This window comes from Amphiprion ocellaris, chromosome 21 (genome assembly GCF_022539595.1).
Source record: "Amphiprion ocellaris isolate individual 3 ecotype Okinawa chromosome 21, ASM2253959v1, whole genome shotgun sequence".
NCBI lineage: Eukaryota > Metazoa > Chordata > Actinopteri > Pomacentridae > Amphiprion > Amphiprion ocellaris.
In genome coordinates, this window is record NC_072786.1 from 18012192 (window position 1) to 18037905 (window position 25714).

General features: G+C 40.9%; 1 protein-coding gene across 11 annotated transcripts in view; it reads left to right on the top strand.

Moving 5' to 3' along the window:
* dennd5b (DENN/MADD domain containing 5B) overlaps positions 1–25714 on the top strand; it is a 125846-nt gene that overhangs the window by 55848 nt on the left and 44284 nt on the right. For all 11 annotated transcript variants that reach the window (XR_008600193.1, XM_055006433.1, XM_035946366.2 and 8 more), the window contains 2 exons: positions 3733–3842; positions 22697–23387. Coding sequence is in view for 10 of the 11 variants with exons in the window: in XM_055006433.1 (XP_054862408.1) it covers positions 3733–3842; positions 22697–23387 (801 nt within the window). In the remaining variant the exon portion in view is untranslated. The remainder of the gene's footprint in view (positions 1–3732; positions 3843–22696; positions 23388–25714) is intronic.

Sequence of the window (25714 nt, forward strand, 5' to 3'; positions counted from 1 at the left end):
GCCCATGCTGACATCTCTCTGGCCGACAAACTCAACAACTTTTATGTGCGCTTCGAGGCTTCCAGCAGAGAGGCGGGCGCGCATCCTGCCCGGCGGAGAGGAGGAGACACGCACTACGACGGAGCATGACGTGAGGCTGATGTTTCAACGCATGAACACCAAGAAGGCTGCAGGACCTGATATAACAGGCCGTGTCCTGAAAGCCTGTGCCAACCAGCTACCACCATTGTTTATGGAAACATTCAACCTCTCGCTCTCCCAGTGCGTCGTCCCCAGGTGCTTTAAGCAGTCCATCATTGTTCCGGTCCCCAAGAAAGCCAAGTCCAGCTGTCTGAATGACTACCAGCCCATTGCTTTTACCTCTGTGGTGATTAAATGTTTTGAAAGACTGACACTATATCACCTCCTCCCTACCTGCCCCCCTGGACCCCCTACAGTAGATATATATATATATATTGGAACAGGCGCACGATGCATTCCACTATGTATAATTGTGTTCATGACAAATAAAGGTCTTGAATCTTGACATTTGGTTGCTGATTTAATGATGAGATTTGTTAGCCCATAGCGAGCCATTACAGAGCTGTGACCTCAGTGTCAGGGCAGCATCAGCTGTTGATCAGGCAGCATGTTTGAGTCAAGGAAATTTCAGCTTACTGATGTGTCATTGAACAAGATGTCTTTCTAGTTTTAATATTACTGATGTTTTTTAATTATTCCCAGTGGTATCTTTTGCATTGAAGGGAGTTTTGGTTTTGTTTGAGACATCTGTTTGTGCAACTGCTCCTTCCACAGTACAATAGAGATAAACAGAAATTTATTTTGAAACATTTGACCAAGATTAAAACCATTTTGAGGTGACAGTCGAGCATTCAACACCTTCATATTGGACTGGTCAAATCTGAATTATTGTCATTCATGTAAACTTGGGTCCACTCTGGGTCCCCTGCAGCATTTCTACATGTCACCACCTATAGCCCCACATTAACCCTGGGATTGTTTGTACTCTGGGGACTGAATCTGGTAGGCACAGTTGCCATTGTGGAGTATTTGAAGTTATGTTGTTTATGTGACCACCTTTTGAAACACTGAACTAATTTTTTTTCATGGTGTTGATCTTCAGTATATGACATTATACGTAACTTTCTTCTGATATTTGTGCTTCTTGCTGAGCTCCCCTGTATAAATCTCTATTGTCACTACAGTGCTGAGGGAAACAGATTTAGAATTTTCCAGACAATTTTTCTTGAGGTGTTTCCAATATCCCTGGAAAGCATATTGCTGATGCTGTTATCCAGAGTGATTCGAAATTGGCTCCAGCAGCACAATAACCTTCTACTCAATCACCAAGAGCAGTAGTAGGACTGTAGTTTAGTGCTGCATGCAGCCATTCAGAAAGCAGTGACTTGTTTAGTACGTTGTTTGTACAAGAAGGAATAGATTCAGAGAGAAAATAGATCCTAAGTAAGCAGCCCTGGTGGACAACTGTTGTCTCCTGAGCAGGTGTTCACATTAGACAAGCAGCATGACTTCCTTGCATTAGACAGTCTCTCGCAGCTATACTGCCGAGACAACTGTTTTACATACATAGCAATGGAGAACTGAATAGCAAGAGACTGAAGAGCAGGACTGGACTGTGAGGCAACACTGAACATAAAAACATCTTGTGGGCTTTTGCATTACGATACTGCATTTACAACCTTTGGAAGCACAGTGAGGATGCTCTAGATACCAATAAGCACACTTTGAAATGAGAAAATAATTATGCTATAGTTCACTGATTCTCTGCATTTTTGTTCAAATGTCAATCTGACCAATTATTGGTCCTGATATTTGGCATTTTTCTGATTATTGGTTTTGTTGTTTTTAGTGACCAATTGTCAATAAATTAAATGCACTACTTTGACTCTGATGCAGCTGTCTTTCTCTGTCTGAAGTCACTCTTTGGTCTCAGCAATGTCCTGCCCACAGCTCTATCTCATTGGTTTCACATCACAAGTAACAGACAGTAAGCACTGAAAGGTACTTTGTACAGACAGGGGCAGACAATCACATTTGCAGACCAGAGCTGTGTTTTGAGTGTGAGGTAATGGATATTCTTGAAGTTGTAAGACACACCACAATCATCCACAAGCATGCCTATATTCGTGTTATTGTGACAATGCCCAAATAATTCACTTGTTGGTGTCAGTGCAACTACAACTCATTTTGGTGACAGTGCTAATTTTAAGCTATCTCTAATGCACTGTCGGGTCTGTGTGTATATGGTGTCCCTGTAACTTCTTTGTTAAATAAGATTAACTTAAGCAATCTGCTTAGACAAACTGACAGACACGTCTGTCTTGTACAGACGCTGAACAAGAAACATAATCTGTTGCTACAAATCAGGAAATCAGCTGCTATCACAATAGCTAAGGCTAGGTTAATTGCTAGCGGCCAAGTGAGGAGGCAGCAACCAATTTCCCCGAAAAGGTGCCTGGAAAACAATAACTAAAAATGCTTTAGGATATGGACATAGGTGGGTAATAATAGTAATACAATAGGTAAAGATTAATAGAACCGAGATGAAGAGCAGATGCAGCAGCATGAGACTGTCATTGATTTTACAGTAATCAGAGGAGGGTGTCTGAGTGTCCCATGATGCTTTGTTGTCAGTACTTCTTTTGCTTTTGAACATATTCATTAATAGTAATCTTCATTGATGAAAACAGGTTCCCTGCTATGACATGCAAGTCAAGTCAAGTTTATTTATATAGCATATTTAAAAAACAACCAAGGTTGACCAAAGTGTTTCACATAACAAAATAGAAAACAAAACATAATCTGTGAGGAAATATACAGAGCAAGATAAACAATGCCATATATCAAAGTGTCAGGGCTCAGCTACAATTTAAAGCCAGAGAATACATGCGTGTCTTCAGTAGGAACTTGAAAGGATCAAAAGACCGAGTGGCTCTAATTTGAACAGGAAAGCGGTTCCACAGACTGGTTGCAGTTAAACTATAACACCTAATATATATTGGTTCAAAATATTGGTTATTGTTGTTTCTTGATTCCAGATAAATGATATTGACCCATTACTCTTTGCAGTAGCAAAATTACAGTGCGTCTTCACTGTTTGTTAGCGATGGGACGTTTGACAATTCTCAAGAGGCCAGGTTGACATTCATCCATTATTCTGGAAAACAACAAAGATTAGAGAGAACCTAATAATACCAAATAATATGTTTCAGAAATGCTGTATTTTAAAGACAGTAGGTCTTTCCTTTTTCAGTAATGCTCTATAAACTGAGCGAACTTCTTACTCCTCCTCATTACCTGTCTTGCTTTTTTACTACACTAACAATATGTTTTTAATATGGATAAAATGATGGATAAGAGGCACAGCCTTTAAAGTCTTGGTAGCTTTTCTCATTGTCAATCACGTTTATTTTCTGCCAAAAGGCTGTTTATGGACTTTGGACTGCTGCTAGTCCAATTGCAAACAATACATTATGAGAAATTTGGACTCCTAAGTTGAACTTGTTTGAACTCCCAGTTACACTGAACCTAGTGCATTCTACATTCCGAAGGTTCTGTGAAGCAGTGCAACTGCTGACAGAGGATGCAGGCAGACAATGATTCTACACATCTTTATGCTTTCATATTTCTTTGTCATGTGTCAACATAAACATATTTTTGGGGTTTTTACTGCTGCATATTTAAATGTGTCTCCTTCTCTCATCTATCCAGGTGAAAACTTTGAGGAGAGTCCACTGAAGAGGACATTCAAGTCAAAAGTTCTGGCACGATACCCTGAGAACATTGAGTGGAACCCCTTTGACCAGGATGCTGTCAACATGGTATGTGGATACTACCATTGTGTGGATGAAAATGGGTAGAAATGAAATTTAAAAGCTCATCAAAACCGAGGCAGGAGGAGACCAGTGGGATCATTTATAGAGAAAAGAGAAGACAGTAAAGTTAAATCTTTAAATTAGGGTTTTGGGGCAGGGACAGAGAGAGAGAGAGAGAGAGAGAGAGAGAGAGAGAGAGAGAGACAGACAGACATCCTGCTTCTAAGGAAGAAACCACACATTTTGACCATTTGAGAGGCCTTCTTAAGAGATTCTGGGTAACAGACCCATGATAAATCCCCTCCTATATTTGTGCAGAGCTTTGCATGGGAGGCTACACTGACTGTTGCTGGTTTGTGGTTTTGATTTAGATGTTTGATTGTTAAGTTGGATCTTGACAAACCAAGTGTATACAGTAGCACTTGTTCCAGATGTAAACCTGTTCAGATATATATGAACAGATATGAAGGACTTGTCATCTGATTGACACACATTTGCTAAAAAAAAAAAAAAAAACAAACAAAAAAAAACACCATAGCTGTCACGGCGTGGGGGTGAACCCGAGCAGAGAGCACACAGACGAGGGACTGAGGCAAGAACAAAGGTGGATTTTATTTAACAAAAACAAAAGGGGAGTGCTGGACGGGGTGGGGAACCTGGTGACTGGAATAACTGAACTAAAGGGGAGGTTGGGGGGGGTGACTGTATCAGGAACCGGCGGCCCGGTTGGCGTTCTCCGTGGGGTGGGTCGGTGGCGGAGAGCGGGCAGGAGGGCATCGTTCCGGGGGGGCGACAGGCGGGGTGTTTTCCGGAGCCGAGGGGGGCACACGGCAGGCAGAGACCCTCCACGACAAGCAGGGGTTCCAGGAGCAGGCAGCAGGTCCAGGGTGAGGGAGGCAGGGGGGAGGTCTGGTCAGGGCTGGATCCGGAGTGCAGGAGATGGGAGGACAGAGCAGGTGGAACCAGGCAGCTGGGTCAGCGGAGCTAGGCAAGAGAAACAGGGTTAGTTAAGGTAAACCTTTTCAGTGGAAAAATCTCAGCAAAGGTGCAAGGTTAGACGACCGGCTGCGTGAGCAGAGTTTACTATCTGGCAGGGTGTGGAGAGTGTGGCCGGTTTTTATGGTGGAGATGATCAGCAGGTGTGCTGCACCGCAGCTGCCCGGAGTTCCGCTGATGAGTGATTGGTGATGAGCAGCAGCTGGCCAGGGCAGCTCTGCCGAGCTGCAGCAGGAAGGCGGAGAGAGGAATAGGAGGGAGGGAGGATGAGGGAGGTCAGGTGGGGGCTGAAGCTGGGACAGGGGAGGGAGTCCTGACAATAGCAGGTTGTTTGAATTTGGTATTCAGATATCCAGAGATTCAAAATCCACAAAGCTGCATAAAAGGCAGTCAGTTCACTTAAATCAACCAAGCACTGGACTATGTTTCATCTGCCTAATTGCTATTTAAGTTAACTCTGACATCAGTATAATACATTAACTCACACATTAATACATTTAAGTATGTGATTTAAAGGCAGCTTAACCACCAAATTATGTAAAATTCACTACGGTCAAAAATCCAAATGGTAGCTAATAAGTCCTTCTACACATCCTTTAGCACAAGTGTAGATCTTGGGTCCATTTCATGAAGCAGGTTTAGTGAAAACTCTGAGTCTGTTAACCCTGAAATGAGGGAAACTCAGAGTTTTCTGTTTCACAAAGGGGAGGTAACTCAAACCAGAGACAGAGGGGTAACTCTAGCCTGTTTCACAAAGAGGGGTAACTTAAACTCTCGGTCAGTTACCGTAGTAACAGACTCTCTGACTCTAACCTGGTCAGGACCAGGTTTTTCTCAGTAAACCTCGAGTTTCTCTCAGTCTCCACCCTCTTTCAGTCACACACGCTATTTTATTTCCTCATTCATTCAGTCAGCTGGTGAGTTTTGGCAAAGTCTAGTTCTGCCGTGTGTCAAAATGACATCCTTTTATTAACGATCCAGTAGATGAAGGAGCAGCATTACTGCACAGAGAATTAAATATTCGTCAGGAGATTGTTATCAGACCGTGCATAGATGTTCTCGCAAGTATCTTTTAGAGCGGTACCGTTTCACCTCACAGTCCATAATATACATCCAACCTAATCCATCCTTACATTTACAACATGACCAACCGCAGTCATGCTCTCACATCCCAGCAGATATTGTATGTTGTGCTGCGGTTCTTTGCAAATGGAAGTTTTTTTATATAATGTCGGAGATGCAGAACACTTCAGTAAGACAACTGTATGCAGGACGGTCAGAAAAGTGTGTCTGGCCCTGAAACGACTTTTACCATCTTTGTGGTTTTCCCTGGACATAAACCTGTCAGAGCCATCAAGGCTCTGTGTGTGTGTGTGTACATATATATATATATATATATATATATATATATATATATATATATATATATATATATATATATATATATATATATATATATATATATATATATATATATAGTTGGCTGAGTAGAAGTCTGTCAGTTTAAATAGGCTTAATTATTTAACAGAACATGATATCGATGCAGACATTTAGGCTGTGTGTGGGATAAAACCACTGCAAAGTCAAACAGCCAATTAATATTTAGGCTACTTTACAATGTAAAACATGATCAAAATGAGGTAACTCCATGAGATTATGCTGACTTCTTACCTGTTTTAAAAATGTTTTTATATTTCATCTTAAGCTTCTTCCCTGCAGGATTGCACCTAAATGAAATAACTACTATTCAAACAGTTTTCCTGTAATATTATTGTGATTTAAACTTACGCATTGACCCGGGCTGCAATGTTCTCCCACACCGTCTCCCTCTCTTTTGCAGCTGCAGGTGTTGCACTTCTTTCTAAAAACATGCTCAAACTCGCTATATAAGCGCATTAAGATTTCCAATTCAAACGGTGTAGTCCTCCGCTTCCCCGTTGCCATGGTGACTCGTCGAATCGGCGCTCCATTGATACTGGCTTTTCAGAGTTGTGGTGCACGCGCTTAACTCCGGGTGAAACTACTCCGAGTTGATTAAACCAACTCAAATCAGCCGTTGTGAAACCGAAAACTCAGAGTTTTCTATCTCAGAGTAGACCAACTCAGAGTTTAGGGTTAAACTCAGAGTTTGTTGAACCTGCTTCGTTAAACGGACCCCTTAGCTACAAGTTAGCACTGGCCTTATTTAGTTCTGTGCAATAATAAACTGACAAAAAAAAAATACTCATCTGAATGACTATGTTTCATTCACAATACCAGTTAATAGAAAATCAATAACTAAACTTGATATTGGTTTTAGCTAAGGCTTGCTGTGTCTGTCTCAGCAGCTACCTTTACCTTGTCCTGTGTGCGTGTGTGCATGCGTGTGCGTGCATGTGTGTGTCAAAAAAAACTGACAAAAAACACTCATCTAAATGACTGTTTCATTCACAGATACCAGTTAATAGAAAATCAATAACTAAACTTGAAATTTGTTTTAGCTGAGGCTTGCTGTGTCTGTCTCTTCAGATATCTTTACCTTGTCGTGCGTGTGTGCGTCCGATCAATATTTATTTTTCCACCTGCCCTGGCGTCAGCACTGCTGAATTATTCAGGCACGCTTCTCACCTTACGTCAGCAAGGAAACACACCATTATGCAGCAGTGCAGCGTCTGAAACCCGACACTGAAATGATTACAAGCTGTCGAGAGTGACGACCGATGCACACTGTAAAAACACCATCATCTCACTCTCTCTGTTTTTTCTGCTTGCTGACCTCCTCAGCCCCTTATTTCCACCTCCTCCTCCATCATTACTCCATCACCTCCTTGTTCCATCAGTATCTCCTCCTCTCTGGAATGGCTTCATCCCAGCTCCTCCTCCTCTTGCTGGGGGGTGAGAGATGCAAAACTCACTAAAACACTGGAAACAGCTGCAATCTGAAAGGAGGAACACTGAGTTTTTCAGCTGTCTGATAGTGATTTGATCCAACATTGAGGATCTTGACTAGACGTTGCTCTGTCATTCAGATCAGCTATTCTTATTTCTTCCACTGAAAATAGCAAAGAGAGATTTTCAGATTTGTTTCATTAGCATCCCTCTCTCTTTGTTAATCATAGACACTTTTTTCCTTCCAATTTTTGGGGGGGATTATGAAAACCAATAAAATGAACTTCTGAAGTTTTTTTAAAAAATTTTACTTAACTTTTATTTAACTAGGTGAGTCTTATTCAGATTACATGATCTCTTTTTCAAGGGAGCCCTGGCCAAGACGACAGCAGCACCAAGTTACAGTTACATATATTATAAGACAAACAGTAAGAACTTCCAAAAAAAAAAGGCCTAAACAGGAAGAGTGAGAGGAGAGCTCTATGAACTTCATCCACAGAGATAGGAACAAAATGAAAGGACTGACCATTAAAAATAAACTCATCGGTCATGTCTGAGGAAGGCGAGGCTTTAACGGGTGGGGATTGCTTGAACAGAGAGCCAGAGGCAATGAAATTCTCATTAAGACATTTCAGCATTACAGAGCCTTCAGAGATGGATACTTTGTCCTTAACAGTGCATGGGGGCAGTTCATTATGAGTATCAGTGGTCGAATGGATTTAACAACTTTCCCGAATTTGCTTTCAATACCTTAATATTTAGGACCAGGTACTCCAATTGTTTTCTGACAGATTTAGAAAGCACATTAACAAGAATTGTGCTCTTGACAAAAATAACTACCCCACCCCCTCTCTTGGGGCATGAGTTTGATAAACATTATACCCATCGATAGAGATGACTTTATTCACAATAGATTTAGCAAGCCAGGTTTCAGAACAATATCGTCGGCATCAGTTGATTTAGCCCAGATACACACGTGGACAAGATTGTTGGTACCCCTCGGTTAATCAAAGAAAAACCCACAATGGTCACAGAAATAATTTGAATCTGACAAAAGTAATAATAAATAAAAAATTCTATGAAAATTAAACCAAGGAAAATCATTGCTTTTGAACCGTGGTTTAACAGAATAATTTAAAAAAATAAACTCATGAAACAGACTTGGACAAAAATGATGGTACCCCTAGAAAAGACTGAAAATAATGTGACCATAGGGACATGTTCAATCAAGGTGTGTCCTCTAATTAGCATCGCAAGTGTCTACGAACTTGTAATCAGTCGGCCTATTTATAGGGTTACAAGTAGTCACTGTGCTGTTTGGTGACATGGTGCCTACCACACTAAACATGGACCAGAGGAAGCGAAGGAGAGAGTTGTCTCAGGAGATTAGAAAGAAAATTCTAGACAAGCATGTTAAAGGTAAACGCTATAAGACCATCTCCAAGCAGCTTAATGTTCCTGTGACTACAGTTGCACATATTATTCAGAAATTTAAGATCCATGGGACTGTAGCCAACCTCCCTGGACATGGCCACAGGAGGAAAATTGATAACAAATGGAAGTGATGGATAATATGAATGGTAACAAAAGAGCCCAGAACAACCTCTAAAGACATTAAAGGTGAACTCCAAGGTCAAGGTACATCAGTGTCAGATCGCACCATCCGTCGTTGTCTGAGCCAAAGTGGACTTGATGGGAGACGACCAAGAAGGACACCATTGTTGAAAACAAATCATAAAAAAGCCAGACTGGAATTTGCCAAACTGCATGTTGACAAGCCACAAAGCTTCTGGGAGAATGTCCTATGGACAGACGAGACAAAACTAGAACTTTGTGGAAAGGCACATCAGCTCTATGTTCACAGACGCAGAAATGAAGCATATCAAGAAAAGAACACTGTCCCTACTGTGAAACATGGAGGAGGCTCTGTTATGTTCTGGGGCTGCTTTGCTGCATCTGGCACAGGGTATCTGTATCTGTGCAGGGTACAACGAAATCTCATGACTATCAAGGTATTCTAGAGAGAAATGTGCTGCCCAGTGTCAGAAAGCTTGGTCTCAGTCGAAGGTCATGGGTCTTGCAACAGGATAATGACCCAAAACACACAGCTACAAACACCCAAGAATGGATAAGAGGAAAATATTGGACTATTCTGAAGTGGCCTTCTATGAGCCCTAATCTAAATCCTATTGAACATCTGTTTTTGTCAGATTCAAATTATTTCTGTGACCATTGTGGGTTTTTCTTTCATTAACTGAGGGGTACCTACAATTTTGTCCATGTGTCTACGTAGCATATCAATTTTATGAAGAACACTACAAATGTTCAGCTGAATAATACCAAGACTAAACCTACACCTAAAGTCAGCCCGAGTATTACAAACTTTAATGTCAGCATCAGCTGGGCCTGGGTTGGGCTATATATTGCCAGAGATGAACAATAAAAGAACAATCAGGTATCTCTGCTTTGTAAACCTGGAGGATGGTCCATTATTAGAATGTATTATATTTACAAAATCAACAAGAAAATTCTCAGAAAACACAAAACAAATTTTCAGAACTGAGAGGCACAGAAGGCAAAACAACTCAATGGAAATGAAAGGAGTTGCACGAAAAAGTCTTGGCATATGCCCATATGATTCATGAGGCAAAGTACTCAACTGGTGGAGAGTGTTCCTCCTCTGGTACACACCTCCAACAATAACAAGTTGATCGATCTCTCCAAAGTGAAAGCAAAAGGAAATTACCTGGCTTAGACTGGTAGTGGACAGGCAGAGGTAGAGGCCCAGGCTGTAGCTAGCAGTAGAGCCCAGACTATAGCTAGCAAGGGAGGCAAGGCTGTAGCTAGCAGGGGAGGTTCAAGGCTGGTAGGTGAAGGCCAGCAGGTAGATTGTAGGTAGGCCAAAGCCCGTGGCAATCCAATGACACCTGACAAAAAAATAAATGCAGTTTCCAGTTTGCAGAGAATATGATGATCTTGCAGAATACCACTCATTCAGGCGAAAATTATGCAAGATGTCACACAAAAACATTCAAAAATATAAAAACTCAGACATCAGTCAGTGACACCACACTGAAGTACAACATTTTACTGAAAAACAAACTGTTTTTAACACCACTGAGCCCCTAGCATTTCGTACACCTGTTCTCTTTCCACTGCTCATTAACACCTGGACTATAATGAGCACATAGAATGCACATTTCAGGTTCACTTTATTTTAGTTTTGGGCTCTGCTGGAATATGTTGTCATGTTTTAATATTCAGCCACAGGTTGTTTTTCCCCATACTGTATATTGTTACAGTACCTTTTCTTACCCTCTGTCTGAAATGCTCCATTTTAGCTCCAGTCTCTTTAAGGCCCCCCTTAATCAGATGTTAGATGTTGCTGGTGAGCTTTCCAACCATGATATCTGTTGTTTTGTTACTTTTGCACCTTAGCAATATCAGCCTTGTAGAGCCAGATGGGATGTTTCCTCTCTGACACCTAAGATGGGTGCAGCCTTTACGAGGCAGGAGAGCTGCTAGTGATCCGAGTATGGGCATTACTGTTCCTGTAGTGCAGTTGTCAAATTGACAAGTTTTGGGCAGCACCTGGATGTCCACAAAGGAACTGCGTGGATTGTTGCAAACTTGTGGAGATGATGAAATTGACATCACTCAAACCCTAGAAGATACTCATGTACTCAAAAATGTAGATAGATAACACTGGCTTTAGGGAGGTAGTAAATATATCTTCAAGAAAGGAAGCCGTGACTTCCGGTGGCGCGGTGAACAGCATGGCAGCATAGAACCTGAGGCTCCAGGCACCAGCTTTTAATCCCCCTTATTCAGCTTACAACAGGTCTTGAAACAAACAAAAAACAATCCAACAATGAGTGGGGACAAAGCTAAGAAAGGAGGATACGGACGGCGAAACAATAACGAACGAGAAACCGAGAAAGAAGGTATTGCAGGTGAGGACCCAGCCAAGGAAAATGGCGACCGCAAAGAAAAGGAAACTTTGGACATAATTAGAAAGACAGTGAGTGAAGTTTTGACGGTAGGAATGGCAACACTCCAGGCCGAATTAAAGAAAGACCTCTCAGAATTCCGTACTCGTTTCCTGGAGGACATTGATAAAAAAACTCGAGGAACTAACGACAGACATGAATCATAAAATACAGGATACAAGGGGCCGGATTGAAGGAGCAGTGGAGCGTATAGGAGAGATGGAGGGGCACATGGCCGACATGGAGAGATGGGACATCGGGGTGAAGGAGAGCCTCACCCAGCTGCTCACTAACCAGCGGGCCCTACAGGAGAAGGTGACCGACATGGAGGGCCGGGCGCGGCGTAATAACATCAGGATTTATGGCGTCCCGGAGGGCGCAGAGGGCACCTCGGCGGCGGCATTCATTGAAAACTTCATCAAGTCAGAGATGGGGGACGAGTTTGGACCCGACCCAGGGATAGAACGCGCACACCGGGCCCTGGCACCAAAACCACCGACAGATGCCCCGCCGCGTTCAATGGTAGTACGTTTTCTCCAGTTCCCGGTTAAGGAGAAGATTCTCCACGCCGCTTGGAAAAAGGAGCTTTACATCCAAAACCGACGGGTGTACTTCGACCATGATTATGCCACAGATGTGCAGAATAAGAGGAAGGAATATGTACCCATGAAAAAAGTACTGAAGGAGAACGGTATACGTTTCCAGACACCATTAACTTGGATGAGAGTGTTTTTTGAATCTGGCACCATCATGTATAACAACGCCGCGCAAGCAGCAGAAGACCTGAGGAAACGGGGATTCACGGTGGGTGAGAACCCCCGCAAGACCGGGAGCAAGGGCGTAACTGAGGACACACTGGCGGAGCTGCTGCCGTGGGAGACAACCGGGACCCGACAACACGGAAGACGGCGCCAATTCCAGACCCAGATCCGAGACAAGCTGAAGGGGTACCGAAGAGCGGGACCAGGAACGGCGGCGGGGGAAGCGTGAGGAGCATGGGCTCATTCTTTATTTTCTAAGTTACAATGATATGGATACTCGGTTTTTCTTTCACAATATGGACACGGAATACACTACTCAGCAGACTGGAATAAGGTAATGTCACTGAACGGGGTTAAATCCCTCCTTTGTTTTCTTAAATAAGGCAAGGCTGGTGCCTGCAGACTAAAGAATGAGAGCCACAAACTTTTCTCTTTCTTTTTTTTCACTCGAGGGGCCCCACCTGGTGGCTAGACCCCTCACTGGCCAAAGTGACATGATGGCTTTGTTGATGGAAGTACAGTTCTTGTATTTTAGTTCTTTATATTGTTTTAACTACCTGTTTTATGTTGCCTTTTCAGTTTGTTCAAGGGTCTGGGGTATCACAAGTACAGTTACTAAAAAACTAAATGCAGTATAAGCACTATAATATACTCTCCCTGAATGTGAACAGGCTAAACAGCCCTATCAAAAGAAGCAAAATGATCACTAAAATAAAAAGAGAGAAGATAGACATCGCATTCTGGCAGGAAACCCACCTTACAGGACCTGAACATGAAAAACTAAAAAAGATGGGCTTTAAAAACACCTTTTCCTCTTCATACACAAAAGGGAAAAAGAGGGGAGTGGCAATATTATTATCAAATGCAATTCAGTTTGAACTCATATCTGAAATCAGTGACAAAGAGGGTAGATTCACTCTAGTTAAAGGAAAAATAGATGGAAAAGGGGTAACTTTATTCAATATCTATGCCCCACCTGGCAGCAGTACAACTTTTTTCAAGAAGATGTTTGATTTAATAGCCTCAGAAACATATGGAATTCTTATATGTGCAGGGGACTTTAATATAGCTCTGAACCCATCAATGGACACAACCAATAAAAAAAGGATAACAAGTCCAACAGTTAAATGTGTAAATAGAGCACTTAAAAAACTAGGCCTTATAGACATATGGCGATGCTTAAACGGTTCTAACCCAGGATACACTTTCTACTCAGCACGTCATGCAGTCCATTCAAGAATTGATTATTCCCTCATGTATAGCAAAGATTTACACAGGTTGAAATATTGTAAAGTAGGGCAAAGGGACCTCTCAGACCACGCTGGGGTCTACCTAAACCTACACCTAGACGGTAAACGACGAGAAACACTGTGGCACCTAAATGTAGGGATGTTGAATGATCCTGTTTTTATAAATTCAATGGAGTCAGATTTAGATTTGTATTTACATGATAATGACAATGGGGAGGTTAACCCTAATATATTATGGGATGCAGCTAAAGCAGTACTCCGGGGAAAGATCATTGCCAGGACAGCAGCATTGAAAAAGACAAAGAATCAAAAATTTCTTAGTTTACAGGAACAACTGAAAGACCTGGAACAGGCACAGATACTACAAAAAGAACCCTACACCTCAAACCAAATTAGGGAAGTTAAACAGCAAATAGATAAAATCTTAAGTGAAGAAGTTGAAAAAAACATAAGGTTCATGAAACAAAGATATTACGAAGCGGGCCCCAAAGCAACTAAACTATTAACTTGGAGACTCAAAAAACAACAGGCAGATAACACTATTCACAAAATAAGAGACCCTGTTACGAACAAGACAACCTGCTGTCTCGATGGAATACACAAAGCATTTGAATCATACTATAAGTCCTTATATTCCCAGAAAAAGCAGGTTAGTAAACATACAATTACTGAATTTTTGAATTCATTGGACCTACCTGCACTTGGCAGAGACATTAACAATAAACTTATATCACCAATAACAAAAGAAGAAATAGGAAAAGCTATTTCAAAATTAAAAACCAATAAATCACCTGGCACAGACGGTTTCCCTCCAGAGTGGTATAAATCTATGAGCAAACATCTGCTGCCACTGTTGGAGCCCTGCTTTAACCACACTTTGAGAGAAGGACTCTCCCCCCCATCGTGGAGGGAAGCCTTCATATCAGTAATCCCCAAAGAAGGAAAGGATAACTTAGACTGTAAAGGTTATAGACCTATCAGTGTTCTTAACACAGACTACAAACTCTTTACGACTATCTTGGCAAACAGACTGGAAGCTGCCATGACCTTTTTAATCGATGAGGACCAAACAGGATTCATAAAAAATAGACAAACTCAAGACAATATAAGGAGGACCTTACATATTATTGAACAGATAAACAAGAATAAAGTTAGTGCTATAGTTCTCAGTCTGGACGCAGAAAAAGCCTTTGATTCAGTTGGTTGGGAATTCCTTTATTTAGTGATGAACAGATTTGGCTTCAGTGAGGATTTCATACGCTGCATCCAAACCCTTTATTCCTCCCCTCACGCAAGAATTAAGATTAATGGTCACCTTTCTAATTCAGTAACTCTACATCGTGGTTGTAGGCAGGGCTGCCCCCTTAGCCCTAGCCTCTTCAACTTATTCATTGAACCCCTAGCCCAAGCAATACGTCAGGAAAAAGGTATACAAGGTATTTCTATTGGGGGAATGGAATACAAAATTAGCGTGTATGCAGATGATATATTGGTCACGATAGGAGATCCAGATACAAGCCTGTCATTATTAATGAAAATCTTTGAAAGATATGGGGAATATTCGGGATATGCCCTCAACATACACAAAACCCAGATAATGACATTCAACTATACACCAACACAGGAGGTTGCTACAAAATACAAACTCAACTGGAATTCATCTTACATTAAATACCTTGGAATTAGTTTATCTAAGGACCTTTCACAACTATTTAAAATTAATTATACCTATAACAATAAAAGAATATTTGACGACCTCAGTGGGTGGGACTTGCTTCCTCTCGACTTTGGTGGTAGAATAAGAGCTGTTAAAATGAATATCCTCCCTAGGTTATTATATAATTTCTTATCACTACCAATAGAAATTCCTCAGAGACAATTTAGGGAATGGAACAAACATATCTCACGATTCATTTGGAATAAAAAAAAGACCAAGAGTTAAACTGACCACACTGCTGCTGCCGGAGAGGGAGGGGGGCATGGCCCTACCATCGTTGAAGGATTATTATATATCAGCACAATTAAGACCCCTAGTATACTGGTGTAACCCCTCTTATGTAGCCAAATGGAAGACTATAGAGTTATCACTAACAAACATACCAATACAATCACTACTGGGTCATGGGTTAAAAACTAATGAGATACCACAGACAACAAGTCAGTTTATAAATTTCTCTTTGAATATATGGGGGGAAGTGATCAAACGTTTCCAGCTCGTAAATGAGGTGAAAATACTTAGATGGCCGGCATATGACCCGGAGTTTAAACCAGCAACTTTGGATCAGAGGTTTAGACATTGGGCTCATTGTGGAATTACATCCATGTGCAAGATTGTTAAAAAAGGAAAATTTTCTTGTTTCAATAATCTATGTGAGATGTATGGCTTGGGCAAACAAGATCTCTTTAGGTATTTGCAGCTACGGGATTATTTCTGTAAAACAATAAAAGGATGTAGCCCATCGGTAATTACTCAAATATTCATGGACGCTTATAACTCAGGCAACAACAAAGGACTTGTAAGCAAGCTTTACTATGCCCTCACCTCTTTAAAGATGGACACCACAGACTACGTGAAACAAAGATGGGAGAGAGAGCTGAACATAGAAATAACACAGGACATGTGGCTGAGTGCCTGGAAAACACAGGTATCCTCCACCAACTCAAAGACTTGGAGGGACTTCTGCTGGAAGAACCTAATCCGGTTCTTCATCACTCCTAAACAGAAATCAAAACAAACTGATGTCCAATACAACTGCTGGAGGGAATGCGGAGAGGTCATGGCTGATCACACTCATATATTTTGGTCTTGCCCCATCATCCAGGTCTATTGGAGTAAGGTAGCAGGAATCATATCAAAAATTCTAGGTTTTAATATTGGTGTGACATTTATAACTCTCTATCTTGGGATTATCCCTGTTGGTATGAATGCAAATGATGCTTACCTTTTTAAGATTCTGCTGGCAGCAAGTAAAAAAACCATCACTAAACATTGGCTCCAGAAAAATTGCCCTACCACAGACCTCTTTGTCAGCATTGTTAAGCAGCTGCATACTCTAGAGCAAATGACCTACTCCATAAGACTCCAAAAGGACCAGGGAGAAAGACGATGGAGAAAATGGTGTGTGTATTTAGCTGCTGAAATAGATAATTAACTACTATTGTCATTGTGATATACTGTAACTGTGATGCACAGACTTGTAATTCATCCCAAGACCTCTTCTCTGTCTTTATTTCTCTAAGTTACCTTATTATCATTTCTTTTATTTGTATGTCTATTTTTAAGTGTATGTATGTATGTACATGTATATATATAATAATAATTATTATTACTATTGTTGTTATTATTACTAATTTTTTTTTTTCTTTTGTTTAAAATTTTTTTTTTTTTTCTAGTATCATTGTTGATGTTGGGAATACGATTCCCCTGTTCATTGTTCCTTTAAAAAAATGTTATAAATAAAAAGTTTTTAAAAAAAAAAAAAAAAGAAAGGAAGCCGTGTGTTACAGGAAGGGGTCAGAGAACCCAAGCGCAGGCACACAGAAGTTGGCAGACAGGTGAATAAAGGCAAGAGATTTATTTAACCCAAAAACTAAACCAATACATAAATGGAGAACTGAACTGAGAGGACAGAACTAAACTAAACAACTCAAAATTTGACAATAATCACTATGAATACAAAAGCGGAAGTCTACCAAAACTAAACTTAATTTACAAAACTAAACTAAGGAGGGGTACTCACAAGATGGGGGAACTGAATACAGAGGGGAAAACAGACTGAGGAAGTCCAGGGGCAAATGGAGATGAAGTAGGAACAACTGGCTGGAGACTGAAGCAGGGCTGATGAGAATCTGGGAGGAGAACTGAGTCCATGTGTGAGAAAATACAGGAGGGGGGAAAACGGAGTCCAAAAAGTGGGGAAGCAAATCCAAAAGAGTGTACTGAGTCCGTGACAGGATGTGAGTTTTTGAAGGTATGTGGGTCAATGATCCGGCGAGAAGTGAATGAAAGCAAAGGGCTTAAATAGCAGGAGGTGAAGTAGAGAACAGGTGAAAAGAGTGAACTAATTACTGCAGCTGATGTGCATTACTGCAATCAGCAAGGTGCAGGCAGGTGAGTGAAACAAGGGAGACAGACAGATGCAGAGACCAACAGACACAAACAGAGGGACAAGACAAGGAGAGAGAGACAACAGGGAGAGAGATGACAGGATGAGTGAGAAAAATACAAAAGAGAAAGATGACAAAGACAGGAAGAGGGGAAAAGGAAGAAAAGAGGAAGAAGGAGAAAGAAGGGCAGGGGCTAGAGCAGGATCATAACACCGTGTCTTGATTGCTGGATAAATTTTTAAAAATTAGTTTCTCTGCCTCTCTAATAAGGCCATGTCTCTACTTGGAGGGTTAATAATGGAGACTGATTGAGATCTGTTCCTTCTCTCCTGAAATATATCAAGTGTTAGTTCAACCACATTTTCACACTGAGAGCTCTAGGTCTAACTCCACCGATACATAAAGCTGACAACAGTTTCTGACTACTTAACAAAGGCTTCAGCAATTTTCCTGTACTCTAAATGGTGAATATGCTCTGCTTCTGTTGTCCACATTGCCTTTTTACAGGACAACATATACAGGAAGATTGTTGTGGTCATTTTTTCCTGTGATTCCCCTGGAGATCAGATGTATATTTGTTCCTACAAGAACATCATGCTTGCTTTGTCATTGCTATTTTTTCTTCTCACTAATGTTCTTGAGCAATTGTGACTGCTCCCTGCTCAGGCAGCCAGTTGGCACTGTTTTGTCCGTCACTTGCCAAATTTCATTGCTACATTATGTGAGGTTCAGAGCTTGTTTGTTACTGCTCTTGGTAAGTTTATTACTTTTTTCTGCTTAGCATGGCTGAAAGATAAAACACACAAAGTGTAACTGTTTTCTAGACACCGCAACTAAATACACAATGTGTTCGTGATGAAAACTAATGTCAAAGGCAGGATGGGTGTGTAGGAGCGATGATCTGTCAGTACTGATCAGCAAGATATGGGCCTCATGTATAATCCAGTCAAATCGCCAGACCTGTGTGTGGTTCAGTTGTTCTCTGTAAAGTCTAAATGTACATAAAAAGAAAAACTGGATGAAATTTCTTGAATATGTATGTTTTGAAAAAGGTAAAGCAAGCATGTTAATATAAATGTTTGTTCACATATTTAAGCTTGAGCTCATACATATTCATGTAGTTATTTGTGGTGTGCGGAGCAGCACTGCTCTTGAAAGTGTGTTTATGTGTAGGCAATGAGCAGCTCTTGTCTTGAGTCAATTCCAGTTGGGCTCTCAGGAGCCAGATAAATATAATGAGGCTAATAAGTCAAATTTATTACAGGTTGCAGCTGACAGGTTGTTTACCAGTTTTTGTGGATCTGACTCTGAGTTGGCTGTAAAAAATCATCACTTACAGAGCACTACTGATATTAGTAAAAGCATTATGTATAATTATAAATATTGGCTATAAAATCTTCCTTATTGATTCATCTGTTCATTATTTTCAAATACATACCATACCATTACGGTATGGTATGTATTTGAATATAAAAAAACATAAAATAAAATCAGCAAATATTAACATTTTTCAAGTTGGGAGCAGAGAATCTTTACATTTTTTTTTCTTTAAAATTACAGAAATTCATCTTTTGTCACAGCTGTAAGACACAGTTTACACTCAAACATTGAAAACACCCTCACACATCAAAAACACAGTACAATAAACAAAAACAAATAAAGCACAAAAATAACTAAAAACACATTACAGTCTGTTTTGTGTTATTAAGAGCAGTTGTTGCAGAGGGGATGAAAGATTTTTTGTAGATGTTTTTCCTGGCCAGTGGGGTTCTGCAGCATCTGCCTGATGGCAGCAGTATGAAGGAGTGGTGAAGGGGATGTGAGGGGTCCTCAGTGATGAGGGTGGCTTTCCTCATCACTGAGCCAATGAGGGTTTAGTAGATGAGAAGAAACCAGTGTAATTGTCCACGGGAGTTAAGAGAGGGCCAGTTCACCAGTTTGTACAGGCTGCAGTGGTGGGTGCTGTAAGGAGCAAAGTGGATGGCAAAGTGGTAAATGGTGTCTAATTTATGAAGGAGGGTTTTTGAAGCAGACCTGTATACTATATCACCATTATCAAATATTGGAAGGACTGTCATGTAACAAGAAGGGATTTGGCAGAATGCGTGAATCAAGATTTGTTACAGTAGAGAAAGCTGATTCCGCGTTTACTTTGGAGAGGAGAGTACTGATGTGTTTTTCGAATGAGAGTGAACAATCTAGCCAAATTCCCAGATATTTATAGCAGGACACAAATTGAATTTCAGTGCTGTTCAGTTAGAGAAGTTTGATCGGGTTTTGTATTTGTGAAAGGTTTCTGTTGAAGACTATACATTTGGTTTTGCTTGTGTTTGGTGACAGAAGAAGATCAGAAAAGGTGTGTTGAATGTTATTAAAGCTAATCTGTAGCACAGACAGGGCAGTGTGAAGGGAGGAACTAGATGTATAGATAATGGTGTCATCGGCGTTGAGATGGATGTGGGAGTTGGTTACAGCATGGGTTATGTTATTGATTTAAATGTTAAAGACTGTTGGACCAAGTATTGAACCCTGTGGAACCCCTTTGTGATTTGGTAAAGGGTCTGACAGAAGACTCTCCACCCTAACTGACTGCATGCACAGTGAATGATGCAGTAATCAAAGCAAAGGGTGGCTGGTTTGAAGAATGTAAAATATAAAACATGTTTTGACTTATTTCACATTTTTTTGTTTACTACATAATTCCATATATGTTCATTCATAGATGAACAGATGAACATTGATGAATTCATTGAGAATCTACAATTTCATGAAAATAAAGAAAAAACATTAAATGAAAAGGTGTGTCCAAACTTTTGACTGGTAGTGTAGTTCTGGCATAGCTTGGGCTTATGTTTTGGGTCATTATCTTGCTGTAGGATGAATCTCTGACCGACTTGGTGCATACCAGAGAGTACTGCATGGTGTTGCAGAATGCTGTGGTAGCCATTTTGGTTCAGGGTACCGCTCACTTCTGTACAAGTCACTAACCCCGGATCCAGCAAAGCAGCCCCAGACCATCACGCTTCCCCCTCCATGTTTGACAGTTGATGTCACCACACTGAGGAACTATCCTTTCGCCTACTCGACAGCATCCAAAAATCCTGCGTGATGAGCCAAAGATTTCAGATTTTGATTCATCAGTCCATAATACCTTCTTCCAGTCTTCAGTAGTCCACTGGTTGTATTTCATGGCCCAGGCAAACCTCTTTTTCTTATTCTGACATCTTAGCAATGGCTTTCTTGGTGCAACTCTACCTGTCAAACCTGCAACTCCATGTCTTCTTTTCACAGTGGAAACTGAGACTTACTTACTACGACCACTATTAAGCTGTGTTTGAAGCTGTTGTCCTGTGAGTCATCTATCACGCAAGCTGTTGACTCTTGAGAAACTTGTCTTCTGATTGTGTTGTGGCTTTGGGTCTTCCAGACCTCTTCCTGTGTTTCCCCCGGTTTCTGAGTGCTTTTTGATGGTGAACAAAACTGTAGTCTGTGACACCTTGACTTTCTTAACAATTTCTCTGTAGGAAAGACCTACATTTTCAAGTGTTTTGATGGTCTGTCTCTCGTCTATTGTTAATTTCCTTCTCCTCACCATTTTTATAGCAACACAATATTTTCTGTAGTAAATACTGTTCAAATAATGCTTTCAAGGGTATGGTGCCACGGTGTGTTCCAACACCACTTTTATGCAGACAGAAGAGGTTGTACGTAATCAATAAAAGTTGGGACATCTGTAGGATTTGGTAGCACTGACTTTCAAGGCTTGATCAACCTCCGTTGCTGAAGAACAGCTTTAAGTTGGTAACCCATGTCTTGTTTCCTGAAAAAAGGCCTCTTTTTTAATGTAATTCTGAAATGTACATTATTTTTCAGTTTCCGGTAACCTTACCTTTTTTTTAATGTCTGGCAGTTCCTCATTTACCTTCAGTGTTCATCTGAAAATGCAGTCAGCAGTTATTCATACATGGTGTGTAGATATTAGCTTAATGCTATCAATAGTTTACTCACATTAGCGACACTGAGTTAGCACCGAGCCCAATTAACTGAAGCTACTGATATGTTACGTAACGTTAGCTGGACATCAATATTTTGTGAATGTCTGTTTAACTTGTAAAATATATTATGAGTGATCTTAAGCTTATAACTTTTCTCCAGTAAGTCGCTGCCCTATTTTCCAAGACGACACTCTTCTGACTCTCTGACCTGGTGCCTGGGTGCTTGACATGATGTCGCTTTCAAGGCCGCGCTCTTGTGGGTAATTAACGTCATATTAACCTGACGTATCAAAGAGTAGATACTGAGCAAGATAGTTATCTGTAGTTTACCTTGGTACTTGTGAGTACCTGACACAGTGCAAGACTGCTGTGAAGGTGGAGACCTGCGGCGGTGGTGTATTTGCGATGATTAAAAAAAAGAAAAAAAGAAATTTGAAGGAGCGGCAGCTGGGAGTCAGCAGCGGCGGCCTGCCACTGCTGAATGAATGTAGAGGAAACCTCTACCTTTGTACCATTTCAAGCTATTCATTGGACTTGACTTACTTGAATTTCAATAAAAAACTGGAAAAAATAGGGTGTTTTAAAACTTTTCATTGGTAGTGAATATATTTTTTTCATTGGAGTTCTAGGAGTGGAATGGAATTTGCAGTTGAAGCTGTACTATTTTCAGCATCTCCAAGTGGACAGTGTGGAAGTTGCGTGACACCTCATAAGTCTGACCTGTGACTGAAGAAATGCTAAAAATGAACATACAGCTCACTAATTTGTGCCAGCATTCACTAACTTGTTTTTTAAAGATGATGTAATTATACAAAGCTGCACATAGAAGGTTTAAGTAGAACTGACAATAATCTTTGATGTGGTGAGTAACACCTGTCCCACCTTTCTCTTCAGCTGTGTATGCCTAAAGGCCTGTCATTCAGGACGCAGGCAGATCAGCGTCATCCTCAGTTCCACTCCTTCATCATCACCAAGGAGGACGGCTCTCGAACCTACGGCTTTGTCCACACCTTCTACGAGCAAGTGACCAGCCCGCAGATCTGCTCTGCCATGCAGACCCTCTACCAGATGCACAATACAGAGCACGCCTCCGCAAACCCCCCTTCCTCTTCCTCATCCTCCTCCTCCAGCATGGACTCTCTGGCCAGCAGTTTAGATGAGACCGACTCCCCCACCTCCTCATCCCCCACATCTTCATCTCGTGCAGACAGCACCTATGACTCAACACGGGACACCCTCTATGTGTCCAAGGCCTTGTGTCTGATCACACCCATGCCCTTCATGCATGCTTGTCGCGGCTTCCTGTCACAGCTATACAGAGCTGTTACAGCTGCCAGTGCACCCCCCCTTCCACTGGAAAGCTATGCTTACAACATCCTGTATGAGGTGCCACTGCCCGCTCCAGGACGCTCGCTCAAGTTCCATGGTGTGTACGAGCCCATTGTTTGCCAGAGACCCGGGCTGGGGGAGCTGCCGCTGGCTGACTTCCCTCTGGCAGAGGCCTTCAGCCTGCTGGGAGTGGAGAATCTGGTCCAGGTGTTCACCTGCACCTTGTTGGAGATGCAGATCCTTCTGTACTCACAGGGTAAGTACAATTACACTGCTGTGATGCTTGTGTTTTAAGAATGCACGTAAACACTATATAGCAGAATATCTTTGCGCACACACACACACACACACACACACACACACACACACACACACACACACACACACACACCCTGTAGCATTGACTTAGGCAGCAAGATAAAGAAGACTTCTCTAACTTGTTCTTCTTTCTTTTTTTTCTTTTGTTGATGGTGGTTGTACTAATTAACCTATCTCCAGACTGTTTAGTTGAGGCTCAGCTGTTGCTATTTTTAACTGCAAATTTGATACTGACATTTACTAAAAGGTAATGCCACCTTCCACACGCTCACAAAGCAAGTCAGCATCCAGAATTTTCAGCAGATGTGCGATAGTGTGGCATAAAATGTAGTCTTCAGCCTGAACTGACCTACTCGATCCTGTTTCAATAGATTTTCACAGACGCGGACTGCTCTCAGAACATGTTAACACAGTGCAGAGTAAGATTGTAACAATTCAGTATCTGTTAATTTGGCCCTTTTTGGTCATTGGAGTTAATTGCAGATAGATAGATGTAGATAATTAATTAGAGTTTCAGAAATTGTGTGTGACTGTGGAGAAGTTTGTTCAAATATTGTCAGCATTATTTTGTTAATATTATTAATATCAGAAATTGTTTTATGAACTACAAAGATGTGAGGCAGGAGAAACTCTTTCCCACTTAAAAGGGGCAGAGGACAATGGAGAGACTAATCATGAACAATCTTTATAGCTCTCCAAATGTTTCGCTATATACAGACTAAGTGAGACAATGATCAAAGTATCCTCGTTCTAGGATTCCTTTCATCCATTATTGACAGTTGCAATGAGACACTGACGTAGATGTGTGTGTTTTGCTCACTGTGTTAGAGAACATTAACCCCACTTGCAGAGAATCCATTCTGTAGACTGAGATCATGTTACGTCCTACATTCCTCTGTCCTCTTTATCAATTTCACTGCAGCTCAAACTCTAACACTCTTTCTGGAGCTTGTTTGTTTATCCTCTTTACAGGATGAGTCATGTAAAAATAAGTTTAGCACGCGAGCCAAATGTGTAACCTTATAGCAAATCCCTGCAGCTACAGAACCCTGCAGCACGCACACAAAGTAAAGCCAGTTTTACACTCCTTTTTAAACAACTCATTGGAAAACTTCCAGAAGCCAGCACAAAGAGGTCCAGGTCCTGTAATGCAGACTAATTATCCTGCATTAGGTGAACAAGAAAAATTAATTTAGGGTAAACTAATTTTCATGGAAAAAGTATCACCCAAACAGATAATCCAGCTGTAAAACATTCTAGACTGTGTTCTTTAAGTGAGAACTTCTCTGTCTACAGAGCAAAATCTATTAAACGGAATAAGGGAAAAGATTACCTCTCACTTATCACTATAAATGATATAATCAATGACACAGTGATGTTTTCCACCACTGAAAAATCTTCTCTGATAGTTTTATAAACCTGGACTATAAAACTCTGGGTCAGTAATGATGATCAAGAACTTGAACGGTGAGGGTCAAGTGACAACAACTTAATTATATCTTGTGGGTGATAGTATCGTTGTGATTAAACAAAAAGTTACAATGGACATATTTTAATAGAGACTGATTAGTGAAAATGAGATTTTGTTGTCTTTTTACTACAATAGCATTTATTCCTACGCAGACATTCTGAACAGAGCAATGGAGAGTGTTTGTTGGGAGAAATTGAGAGTCACCTTTTTAATTTATGAATTTATTTTCCATTTAGAAACAGATTTTTTATTTGTAAGCTTTTCAAAATTTTACAAAAACGTAATAGAAAGCAGACTTATAGAATAGATAATATCAGATATGAAATGTATGTGACTCTAACACCCACTGAATCCTGAAATAGTGGCAGACAAAAACATCACGTCAGTGTGGAGCAATGGAGACACAAATGTCATGTTTCCACATGGGGTATAACACTGTCTGTGATTTTTGTCAGCTGTTCAGCGTAGGACATTCCCTTTGGGGTGACACTTCCCCAGTTCATTGTCATTGCTGTCAGAAATCCTTTTACACTTAACTTCTCACTACTCAGAATGACAATTTGAAGCAAAAGTTTCACCATAAAAGAGAAAAAGGCTGAATTAGTTAGGGATATTCAAAAGTTGAAACTGTATTGCTCACTTTAATGTTTCATTCAACAATCAGCTGCAACATTAAACCCACTGGCCTTATATTGTACAGGGTCTCTTTGCACCGTCATAACAGCTCTTGGGCTCTTAGTTGTGTTCCCCAAACAGTTCTATAGCAATTTTTGTTATGTGTGGTGTGGCAGGGA